The 12,078-nt window shown below is 41.3% G+C and overlaps 1 protein-coding gene across 3 annotated transcripts; it reads right to left on the minus strand.

Annotated features, from left to right (window-relative positions):
• LOC128011056 (threonine-rich protein) lies at positions 1-9,970 on the minus strand. Of its 3 annotated transcripts, XM_052593093.1 has the most exons (3): positions 9,818-9,970; positions 8,964-9,317; positions 1-151 (listed from the first exon to the last, which is right to left on the minus strand). In XM_052593093.1, exons 1-3 carry the CDS (start codon positions 9,873-9,875, stop codon positions 87-89), a joined length of 477 nt encoding a protein of 158 aa, XP_052449053.1. In that variant the 5' UTR covers positions 9,876-9,970; the 3' UTR covers positions 1-86. The 3 variants fall into 3 exon arrangements, with proteins under 3 accessions (XP_052449053.1, XP_052449052.1, XP_052449051.1); XM_052593092.1 differs by lacking the exon at positions 8,964-9,317 and having other exon boundaries at positions 1-550; positions 9,818-9,969; XM_052593091.1 differs by lacking the exons at positions 8,964-9,317; positions 9,818-9,970 and adding an exon at positions 1,048-1,199 and having other exon boundaries at positions 1-550.
• Positions 9,971-12,078: the final 2,108 nt, after the last annotated feature.

The following is a 12,078-nucleotide window of genomic DNA, read 5'->3' on the forward strand; positions in this document are numbered from 1 at the left end:
AACCATTAAACTTTTATTTTGTTAGTCAACTTTTGACAAAGCAGCTAGACAGCACCAAAAAAAACAAAAAACCTATTCAACAAGGCTTAGGTAGTGTTTGAAGTGGTCTCAGTCTCCTGAGACTGTGTGGTGGCACTAGAAGTGGTCTCCATCTCCTGAGACTGTGTGGTGGCACTAGAAGTGGTCTCAGTCTCATCCTCCTGAGGCCCTGGCGCCGTGGTGTTAGCTGGCGATTCGTCCCACTGACGCTCTGGCGTCGTGGTGTTAGCTGGCGATTCGTCCCCCTGACGCTCTGGCGCCGTGGTGTTAGCTGGCGATTCGTCCCCCTGACGCTCTGGCGCCGTGGTGTTAGCTGGCGATTCGTCCCACTGACGCTCTGGCGCCGTGGTGTTAGCTGGCGATTCGTCCCACTGACGCTCTGGCGTCGTGGTGTTAGCTGGCGATTCGTCCCCCTGACGCTCTGGCGCCGTGGTGTTAGCTGGCGATTCGTCCCCCTGAAGCTCTGGCGCCGTGGTGTTAACTGGCAGCTCACCCTGACTCCAGACGTTTCCTAGGGAGACAGAAAGAGATGCACAAACCAAGTTACGGTGTTCATTTAACCGATTGACTGTAGAGAGAACCAAGTGATTGATTCAAATTTAATGCAAAGTGTTAAACTAAATTTACTTCACTCCTGGGGTGAAGTGATTTGAGGTTTCTTAGTTTGAGGTCTTGTAGTAACAGCCAAATACAGAGCGGTGATGACAAATGAACAAGAGACTTGGGAGGAGAAGTAAACATTGAGGTTTTCTTTAGCTGTATTAAAAACTTCAAGGTTCAGAATGTGAACAAGACTTCACAGATGGACATGTTTGGATGGCTAAGTAAATAAATCTTGTTACTCAAGTGAAGATAGTTTTGGAAAGAGAAAAATAAATCCGTTTAGTTTGATGAATGGGTCGATAAAATGACTGGCTCTTCTAAAAATCACTGGTATTGAGAAAACACACATTGAAACAAACATAATAATTATTGAAATGAAACAACGACCAAATTATTAAAACTCACCTTGCCATAGCAACTGGTGATAAAGAAACACCAAAAGAGTAAATTTAATCATATCCATTCTTTACTACAACCTTAACCTCAAAATGACCAAACTATACATATAGTTCCATCCAAACCAGGACTTTTAAAGCCAAACAGAAAACAATTTGTGCCACCTGGACAGCTTGTTAACTCATTATTACATAATCAGTAAGCGCGCACAGCTTGAAAATCATTAAACCTGGGCAGGATTAAAGAGGTTCACTTTCTACCCAGAAGCCTTGTTCAAATACCCACATTTGCAGTCTTTGTATTTGTCTACTTGACTAAAGGTGCATCTCAATAAATTAGAATGTCGTGGAATAGTTCATTTATTTCAGTAATGTAAATCAAATTGTGAAGCTTTTGTATTATGAAAATAAAATGCACATAGACTGAAGTAGTTTAAGTCTTTGGTGTAATAAGTCCAGTTTTATTTAATATAATGATAAATTATATCTTTGATAAAATAGAGAGAGGATTCAGGTTTCTTTTTATTTGCAGATGACAGGGCTATTTGGAAAAGAGGGTGTAACGTAGGGCTTGTTTTAAAAGCTATACAAAGAGTGTTCATATCTGTAGAGGAATGGGGAAATACATGGGGCTTCAAAATATCTGCTTCTAAAACAAAATATATAATTTTGGGTTTTAAAAGAAAGTTACCTAATCTGGGTTATATATGTATGAGCCTCCATTGGAGAAGGTAAATGTTTTAAACTTTTTTGGGTATTTGGTTTGAAGAGTGTATGACTTGGGCCGTGCACCTGGTAAAACTGTGTTGCAGTGTGAAAAAGTTTTGAATGTGATGAGAAGTCTGGCTGGGTGTGGGGCTAATAGGGAGACAATGTTGCAAATTTTTCAGGACATGATCAGATCTGCTTTTGATTATGGGTGCTTTGTGTAGGGATCTGCTTCCAAAACTGTTCTGGATAGGTTGGTTGTGGTGCAGGCAAGAGCTTTGAGGATTTGTTGTGGGGCATTCAGATCCACTCCAGTACCTGACCTGCTCATTGAAATGGGAGAAATGCCCTTATGGTTAAGACAAATTAAAGTAAGGGTTACAGGGTTACTGGGTAAAACTTAGTGGGTGTAATCATATCTTGCCAGCAAGGTGTTTGTTGTTTATTGTCATAATAAATAAGTGGGCAGGGAAGATGAGCATGGATCAGGGAGATATCGTAGAACACAAGTTGGTTACCTATGCCCTATTGGGTGCTGCCTGAAATGTGTGTTGAGCTTGGTTTTCATCAGGAAAAAGAGAAATTGGAGGTGGCACCAAACATAGAGGAATATCTTAATTCAATTAGTGGAAGTACTATGATTGTTTTCACAGACTTTCACAGGTCTAGAGATCCAGTTAGTGGGAAAGCTGGTTTTGGGGTATATGTGGAACAGTTAGGATTGGCAATTGGCCAAGTCAAGTCAAGTCAAGTCACCTTTATTTATATAGCGCTTTAAACAAAATACATTGCGTCAAAGTAACTGAACAACAACTTGCAATCAAGTCAACGATATCGCTGTAGATGAAGTGACCACAACTAAGCAAGCCAGAGGCGACAGCGGCAAGGACCCGAAACTCCATCGGTGACAGAATGGAGAAAAAAACCTTGGGAGAAACCAGGCTCAGTTGGGGGTCAGTTCTCCTCTGACCAGACGAAACCAGTAGTTCAATTCCAGGCTGCAGCAAAGTCAGATTGTGCAGAGGAATCATCTGTTTCCTGTGGTCTTGTCCTGGTGGTCATCGGAGACAAGGTCTTTACAGGGGATCTGTATCTGGGGCTCTAGTTGTCCTGGTCTCCGCTGTCTTTCAGGGATGTAGAGGTCCTTTCTAGGTGCTGATCCACCATCTGGTCTGGATACGTACTGGATCCGGGTGACTGCAGTGACCCTCTTATCTGGATACAGACTGGATCTGGTGGCTAAGGAATAAAAGAGAAAACAGACTAATATTAGCCTAGATGCCATTCTTCTAAAGATGTAGCAAGTACATCGGGTGTTATAGGAAGTGTTCCCGGTTCTGGTTTACCTAAAATCCTTTTTATGGATTTGGTTATTAAAAGCATATTAGTATGTTATGTGTAAGCCAGGTTAAAGAGATTGGATTTTAATCTAGATTTAAACTGCAAGAGTGTGTCTGCCTCCCGAACAGTGTTAGGTAGGTTATTCCAGAGTTTAAGCTCCAAATAGGAAAAGGATCTGCCGCCCGCAGTTGATTTTGATATTCTAGGTATTATCAAATTGCCTGAGTTTTGAGAACGTAGCGGACGTAGAGGATTATGATGTAAAAGGAGCTCATTCAAATACTGAGGTGCTAAATCATTCAGGGCTTTATAAGTAATAAACAATATTCTAAAATCTATACGATGTTTGATAGGGAGCCAGTGCAGTGTTGACAGGACCGGGCTAATATGGTCATACTTCCTGGTTCTAGTAAGAACTCTTGCTGCTGCATTTTGGACTAGCTGTAGTTTGTTTACTAAGCGTGCAGAACAACCACCCAATAAAGCATTAAAATAATCTAACCTTGAGGTCATAAATGCATGGATTAAGTTTTCTGCATTTGAAATTGAGAGCATAGGCTGTGATTTAGATATATTTTTGAGATGGAAAAATTCAGTTTTACAAATGCTAGAAATGTGGCTTTCTAAGGAAATATTGCGATCAAGTAGCACACCTAGGTTCCTAACTGATGACGAAGAATTGACAGAGCAACCATCAAGTCTTAGACAGTGTTCTAGGTTATTACATGCAGAGTTTTTAGGTCCTATAATCAACACCTCTGTTTTTTCAGAATTTAGCAGTAAGAAATTGCTCGTCATCCAGTTTTTTATATAGACTATGCATTTCATTAGTTGTTCAAAATGGTGTGTTTCACCGGGCCGCAAAGAAATATAGAGCTGAGTATCATCAGCATAACAGTGAAAGCTAACACCATGTTCCTGATGACATCTCCCAAGGGTAACATATAAAACATAAAGAGTAGCGGCCCTACTACTGAGCCTTGAGGTACTCCATACTGCACTTGTGATCGATATGATACATCTTCATTCACTGCTACGAACTGATGGCGGTCATATAAGTATGATTTAAACCATGCTAATGCACTTCCACTGATGCCAACAAAGTGTTCAAGTCTATGCAAAAGAATGTTGTGGTCAATTGTGTCAAACGCAGCACTAAGATCCAATAAAACTAATAGAGAGATACAACCACGATCAGATGATAAGAGCAGGTCATTTGTAACTCTAAGGAGAGCAGTCTCAGTACTATGATACGGTCTAAATCCTGACTGGAAATCCTCACATATACCATTTTTCTCTAAGAAGGAATATAATTGTGAGGATACCACCTTTTCTAGTATCTTGGACAGAAAAGGGAGATTCGAGATTGGTCTATAATTAACTAGTTCTTTGGGGTCAAGTTGTGTTTTTTTTTGATGAGAGGCTTAATAACAGCCAGTTTGAAGGTTTTGGGGACATATCCTAATGACAATGAGGAATTAATAATAGCCAGAAGAGGATCTATGACTTCTGGAAGCACCTCTTTTAGGAGCTTAGATGGTATAGGGTCTAACATACATGTTGTTGGTTTAGATGATTTAACAAGTTTATACAATTATTCCTCTCCTATAGTAGAGAATGAGTGGAACTGTTCCTCATGGGGTCTATAGTGCAATGTCTGATGTGATACTGTAGCTGACGGCTGAATGGTTGCAATTTTATCTCTAATAGTATCGATTTTAGAAGTAAAGTGGTTCAGAAAGTCATTACTGCTGTGATGTTGGGAAATGTCAATACTTGTTGAGGCTTAATTTTTTCGTTAATTAGCCACTGTATTGATAAATACCTGGGGTTATGTTTGTTTTCTTCTAAAAAAGAAGAAAAGTAATCGGATCTAACGGTTTTTAATGCTTCTGTAGGATAGGTTACTTTCCCGCCAAGCAATCCGAAATACCTCTAGTTTTGTTTTCCTCCAGCTGCGCTCCATTTTTCGGGCTGCTCTCTTTAGGGAGCGAGTATGCTCATTATACCATGGTGTCATACTGGTTTTCTTAACCTTCCTTAAGCGTAAAGGAGCAACTGTATTTAAAGTGCTAGAAAAGAGAGAGTGCATAGTTTCTGTTACATCATCAAGTTGTTCTGAGGTTTTGGATATGCTAAGGAATTTGGATACATCAGGAAGATAACTTAAAAAGCAGTCTTTTGTGGTTGAAGTGATGGTTCTTCCATACTTGTAACAAGAAGTAGAATTTACAATTTTGGCTATATGAAGTTTGCACAAAACTAAATAATGATCTGAGATATCACTTGGCTGCATGATTTCAACACCATCAACATCAATTCCATGTGACAGTATCAGAATCAGAATCAGAATCAGAATGAGCTTTATTGCCAGGTATGTTTACACATACGAGGAATTTGTTTTCGTGACAGAAGCTCCGCAGTACAACAGAATGACAGAGACAGAACATAAAACACATAATAAAAGAATAAAAAAATACAAATAAGTAGATAGTGAATGACAATATAAAAATGACAATTGTAGGCAGGTATATTACAAAAAACAGTTATGTATGTACATGTAAATTATGTGCAAAATGTAAGTGTATACTAAGTATGTGTGTTAGATAAATAAAGTGTATGTGTATATAAATATATAGTGTAGTGTGTTCGCCGTTATTATCAGCTGTTCATAAGATGGATTGCCTGAGGGAAGAAACTGGTCCTGTGTCTGGTCGTTGTAGTGCTCAGTGCTCTGTAGCGTCGACCAGATGGCAACAGTTCAAAGAGAGAGTGTGCTGGATGTGAGGGGTCCAAAGTGATTTTGACAGCCCTTTTTCTCACTCTGGATAAGTAGAGTTCTTGAATAGAAGGGAGGGTTGTACCGATGATTCTCTCAGCAGTCCGGACTACCCTCTGTAGTCTTCTGAGGTCAGATTTAGAAGCTGAGCTAAACCAGACAGTTACTGAAGTGCAGAGGATGGATTCGATGATGGTGGAGTAGAACTGTTTCAGCAGCTCCTGTGGCAGGTTAAATTTCCTCAGCTGGCGAAGGAAGTACAACCTCTGCTGGGCCTTTTTTACGATGGAGTCAATGTGAATGTCCCACTTCAGGTCCTGAGAGATAGTGGTGCCCAGGAACCTGAATGATTCCACTGCAGTCACAGGGCTGTTCATGATGGTGAGTGGGGGGAGTGCAGGGGGGTCTCTCCTGAAGTCCACGATCATCTCCACTGTTTTGAGCGTGTTAAGCTCCAGGTTGTTGAGAGTGCACCAGACAGCCAGCTCTTTTACCTCCTGTCTGTAAGCAGACTCGTCACCGTCCTGAATGAGGCCGATGAGTGTGGCGTCGTCTGCAAACTTCAGGAGCTTGACAGAGGGGTTCTTAGATGTGCAATCGTTGGTGTACAGGGAGAAGAGCAGTGGGGAGAGAACACAGCCCTGGGGAGCTCCGGTGCTGATTGTACGGGTGCTGGATGTGTATTTTCCCAGCCTCACTAGCTGCTGCCTGTCTGTCAGGAAGCTGTTGATCCACTGACAGATGGAGGTGGGAACGGAGAGCTGAGTTAGTTTGGGCAGAAGAAGGTTTGGGATGATCATGTTAAAGGCCGAGCTGAAGTCCACAAATAGGATCTTCACATAAGTCCCCGGTCTGTCTAGGTGTTGCAGAACATAATGCAGTCCAATGTTTACTGCATCGTCCACAGACCTGTTTGCTCTGTAGGCAAACTGAAGAGGATCCAGCAAGGGCCCAGTGATGTCCTTCAGGTGGGCCAGCACCAGTTTTTCAAATGACTTCATGACTACAGACGTTAGAGCCACAGGCCTGTAGTCATTTAGTCCTGTAATTTTGGGTTTGTTAGGGATGGGGATGATGGTGGAGCGTTTGAAGCATGAAGGGACTTCGCACAGCTCCAGCGATCTGTTGAAGATCTGTGTGAAGATGGGGGCCAGCTGGTCAGCACAGGATTGGTGTAACACAATCTGGGCCTGGTGCTTTTTTCCTTTTCTGCTTCCAGAAGACCTGGCGCACCGCATCCTCGCTGATCTGTACTTTCTACATCATTAGAAGAATGGCATCTACGCTAATATTTGTCTGTTTCTCTCTTGTTCCGAGGTCACCGTGGCCACCAGATCCAGTCTGTGTCCAGATCAGAGGGTCACTGCAGTCACCCGGATCCAGTACGTATCCAGACCAGATGGTGGATCAGCACCTAGAAAGGACCTCTACTGCCCTGAAAGACAGCGGAGACCAGGACAACTAGAGCCCCAGATACAGATCCCCTGTAAAGACCTTGTCTCAGAGGAGCACCAGGACAAGACCACAGGAAACAGATGATTCTTCTGCACAATCTGACTTTGCTGCAGCCTGGAATTGAACTACTGGTTTCGTCTGGTCAGAGGAGAACTGGCCCCCCAACTGAGCCTGGTTTCTCCCAAGGTTTTTTTCTCCATTCTGTCACCGATGGAGTTTCGGTTCCTTGCCGCTGTCGCCTCTGGCTTGCTTAGTTGGGGTCACTTCATCTACAGCGATATCATTGACTTGATTGCAAATTAAAACAGACACTATTTCAACTGAACAGAGATTACATAACTGAATTCAATGATGAACTGCCTTTAACTATCATTTTGCATTATTGAGACACTGTTTTCCAAATGAATGTTGTTCAGTGCTTTGGCGCAATGTATTTTGTTTAAAGCACTATATAAATAAAGGTGATTGATTGATTGATTGATCTGAATTGCAGGTGTGGGGGAGAGGGGGGATGCAGGAGGTGTGAATGGTGAGAGTGCTTGATTGGAGAGGTGTTCAGGATGGGTTGCAGGAGCTGTTAATGGTGTGAACGGTTGTTTGGAGAGGCATTTGGGGCTGGTTGCAGGAGTTGTGAATGGTGTGAATGGTTTTGTGGGGAGGCATTCAGGGCAGGTGATGGGTGTTCTAGTTCTAGTATTAAATCTAGAGTATGATTTCGACAAGGAGTAGGTCCTGATACGTGTTGTCAAACCCCAACAGAGTTCAGAATGTCTATAAATGCTGATCCCAATGCATCTTTTTCATTGTCAACATGGATATTAAAATCAACAACGATTAAAACTTTACCTGCAGCCAGAACTAACTCGGATGTAAAATCACCAAACTCTTTAACTTCAATGTGCCAAATAAAGACTTTGTACACAGACAACAATGACACTGTGCTGACTCACTGGGCCCATGCCTTAACAAGTGGTCTATTCTGATAGTTAAGACATGACACCAAACAGCGGATTAATGCTACCAGAAATGGACAAGGGGTTACCTTTGCTTGTTTCATTTGGAAGTTGATTTTTTTTTTAAGGTTTACAATCCATTTTTCCCCCTGATGTCTTCCTTCACCAGAAAGGAATGAGAACTAGCACAGGAGTTGTAGTGTGAAGACACAGAATGAGAATACAGTGCTCCTACGATGCCTTCATTTGCCTTAAAAACGTTGTAAAAGTTTTTTCCATTGTTATGAAGATATAACCTCAACTTCACTGTATAAAACTACAGTGTTTTCTTTTAGTAAGGGGGCGTGTCTCCCACACAACTGATGGTTTCTTAGTTTACTGTACAAGCCAGAAGTGCCCTTGCCAGTATAACAGGAGCAGAAATACACCACCTCTCCTTGCTTAGAGCCCATTACGTTTAGGCAGAATTGGTAACAGCAATGTACCAGAAATGGTCAACTGCTAAAGCGACCCCCCCAAAGAGAAAGAATTGGCATTAAAAGCAGCTCCAACTCTGGAAAGAGACATTGAACAAGACAAACCATTAAACTTTTATTTTGTTAGTCAACTTTTGACAAAGCAGCTAGACAGCACCAAAAAAAACAAAAAACCTATTCAACAAGGCTTAGGTAGTGTTTGAAGTGGTCTCAGTCTCCTGAGACTGTGTGGTGGCACTAGAAGTGGTCTCCATCTCCTGAGACTGTGTGGTGGCACTAGAAGTGGTCTCCGTCTCATCCTCCTGAGGCCCTGGCGCCGTGGTGTTAGCTGGCGATTCGTCCCACTGATGCTCTGGCGTCGTGGTGTTAGCTGGCGATTCGTCCCACTGACGCTCTGGCGTCGTGGTGTTAGCTGGCGATTCGTCCCACTGACGCTCTGGCGCCGTGGTGTTAGCTGGCGATTCGTCCCACTGACGCTCTGGCGTCGTGGTGTTAGCTGGCGATTCGTCCCCCTGACGCTCTGGCGCCGTGGTGTTAACTGGCAGCTCACCCTGACTCCAGACATTTCCTAGGGAGACAGAAAGAGATGCACAAACCAAGTTACGGTGTTCATTTAACCGATTGACTGTAGAGAGAACCAAGTGATTGATTCAAATTTAATGCAAAGTGTTAAACTAAATTTACTTCACTCCTGGGGTGAAGTGATTTGAGGTTTCTTAGTTTGAGGTCTTGTAGTAACAGCCAAATACAGAGCGGTGATGACAAATGAACAAGAGACTTGGGAGGAGAAGTAAACATTGAGGTTTTCTTTAGCTGTATTAAAAACTTCAAGGTTCAGAATGTGAACAAGACTTCACAGATGGACATGTTTGGATGGCTAAGTAAATAAATCTTGTTACTCAAGTGAAGATAGTTTGGGAAAGAGAAAAATAAATCCGTTTAGTTTGATGAATGGGTCGATAAAATGACTGGGTCTTCTGAAAATCACTGGTATTGAGAAAACACACATTGAAACAAACATAATAATAATTATTGAAATGAAACAACGACCAAATTATTAAAACTCACCTTGCCATAGCAACTGGTGATAAAGAAACACCAAAAGAGTAAATTTAATCATATCCATTCTTTACTACAACCTTAACCTCAAAATGACCAAACTATACATATAGTTCCATCCAAACCAGGACTTTTAAAGCCAAACAGAAAACAATTTGTGCCACCTGGACAGCTTGTTAACTCATTATTACATAATCAGTAAGCGCGCACAGCTTGAAAATCATTAAACCTGGGCAGGATTAAAGAGGTTCACTTTCTACCCAGAAGCCTTGTTCAAATACCCACATTTGCAGTCTTTGTATTTGTCTACTTGACTAAAGGTGCATCTCAATAAATTAGAATGTCGTGGAATAGTTCATTTATTTCAGTAATGTAACTCAAATTGTGAAGCTTTTGTATTATGAAAATAAAATGCACATAGACTGAAGTAGTTTAAGTCTTTGGTGTAATAAGTCCAGTTTTATTTAATATAATGATAAATTATATCTTTGATAAAATAGAGAGAGGATTCAGGTTTCTTTTTATTTGCAGATGACAGGGCTATTTGGAAAAGAGGGTGTAGCGTAGGGCTTGTTTTAAAAGCTATACAAAGAGTGTTCATATCTGTAGAGGAATGGGGAAATACATGGGGCTTCAAAATATCTGCTTCTAAAACAAAATATATAATTTTGGGTTTTAAAAGAAAGTTACCTAATCTGGGTTATATATGTATGAGCCTCCATTGGAGAAGGTAAATGTTTTAAACTTTTTTGGGTATTTGGTTTGAAGAGTGTATGACTTGGGCCGTGCACCTGGTAAAACTGTGTTGCAGTGTGAAAAAGTTTTGAATGTGATGAGAAGTCTGGCTGGGTGTGGGGCTAATAGGGAGACAATGTTGCAAATTTTTCAGGACATGATCAGATCTGCTTTTGATTATGGGTGCTTTGTGTAGGGATCTGCTTCCAAAACTGTTCTGGATAGGTTGGTTGTGGTGCAGGCAAGAGCTTTGAGGATTTGTTGTGGGGCATTCAGATCCACTCCAGTACCTGACCTGCTCATTGAAATGGGAGAAATGCCCTTATGGTTAAGACAAATTAAAGTAAGGGTTACAGGATTACTGGGTAAAACTTAGTGGGTGTAATCATATCTTGCCAGCAAGGTGTTTGTTGTTTATTGTCATAATAAATAAGTGGGCAGGGAAGATGAGCATGGATCAGGGAGATATCGTAGAACACAAGTTGGTTACCTATGCCCTATTGGGTGCTGCCTGAAATGTGTGTTGAGCTTGGTTTTCATCAGGAAAAAGAGAAATTGGAGGTGGCACCAAACATAGAGGAATATCTTAATTCAATTAGTGGAAGTACTATGATTGTTTTCACAGACTTTCACAGGTCTAGAGATCCAGTTAGTGGGAAAGCTGGTTTTGGGGTATATGTGGAACAGTTAGGATTGGCAATTGGCCAAGTCAAGTCAAGTCAAGTCACCTTTATTTATATAGCGCTTTAAACAAAATACATTGCGTCAAAGTAACTGAACAACATTCATTAGGAAAACAGTATGTCAATAATGCAAAATGATAGTTAAAGGCAGTTCATCATTGAATTCAGTGATGTCATCTCTGTTCAGTTAAATAGTGTCTGTGCATTTATTTGCAATCAAGTCAACGATATCGCTGTAGATGAAGTGACCCCAACTAAGCAAGCCAGAGGCGACAGCGGCAAGGAACCGAAACTCCATCGGTGACAGAATGAAGAAAAAACCTTGGGAGAAACCAGTCTCAGTTGGGGGTCAGTTCTCCTCTGACCAGACGAAACCAGTAGTTCAATTCCAGGCTGCAGAATCAGAATCAGAATCAGAATGAGCTTTATTGCCAGGTATGTTTACACATACGAGGAATTTGTTTTCGTGACAGAAGCTCCGCAGTACAACAGAATGACAGTGACAGAACATAAAACACATAATAAAAGAATAAAAAATACAAATATGTAGACAGTGAATGACAATATACAAATGACAATTGTAGGCAGGTATATTACAAAGTGAAGTTATGTATGTACATATATATTGTGTGCAGAATTTAAGTGTATACTAAGTATGTGTGTTAGATAAATAAAGTGTGTGTGTATATAAATATAAAGTGTAGTGTGTTCGCCATTATTGTCAGCTGTTCATAAGATGAATTGCCTGAGGGAAGAAACTGGTCCTGTGTCTGGTCGTTCTAGTGCTCAGTGCTCTGTAGCGTCGACCAGATGGCAACAGTTCAAAGAGGGAGTGTGCTGGATGTGAGGGGT

The sequence above is a fragment of the Carassius gibelio genome, chromosome B23 (assembly GCF_023724105.1).
Source record: "Carassius gibelio isolate Cgi1373 ecotype wild population from Czech Republic chromosome B23, carGib1.2-hapl.c, whole genome shotgun sequence".
Classification (NCBI taxonomy): domain Eukaryota; kingdom Metazoa; phylum Chordata; class Actinopteri; order Cypriniformes; family Cyprinidae; genus Carassius; species Carassius gibelio.

Excerpts from the sequence above, each read along its gene's own strand:
- LOC128011056 (XM_052593092.1), bottom strand. The coding sequence starts at position 9,875 with ATGGATATGATTAAATTTACTCTTTTGGTGTTTCTTTATCACCAGTTG. Across the intron at positions 551-9,817 it reads TCACCAGTTGCTATGGCAAG|GAAACGTCTGGAGTCAGGGT; the intron begins GTGAGTTTTAAT and ends CTGTCTCCCTAG.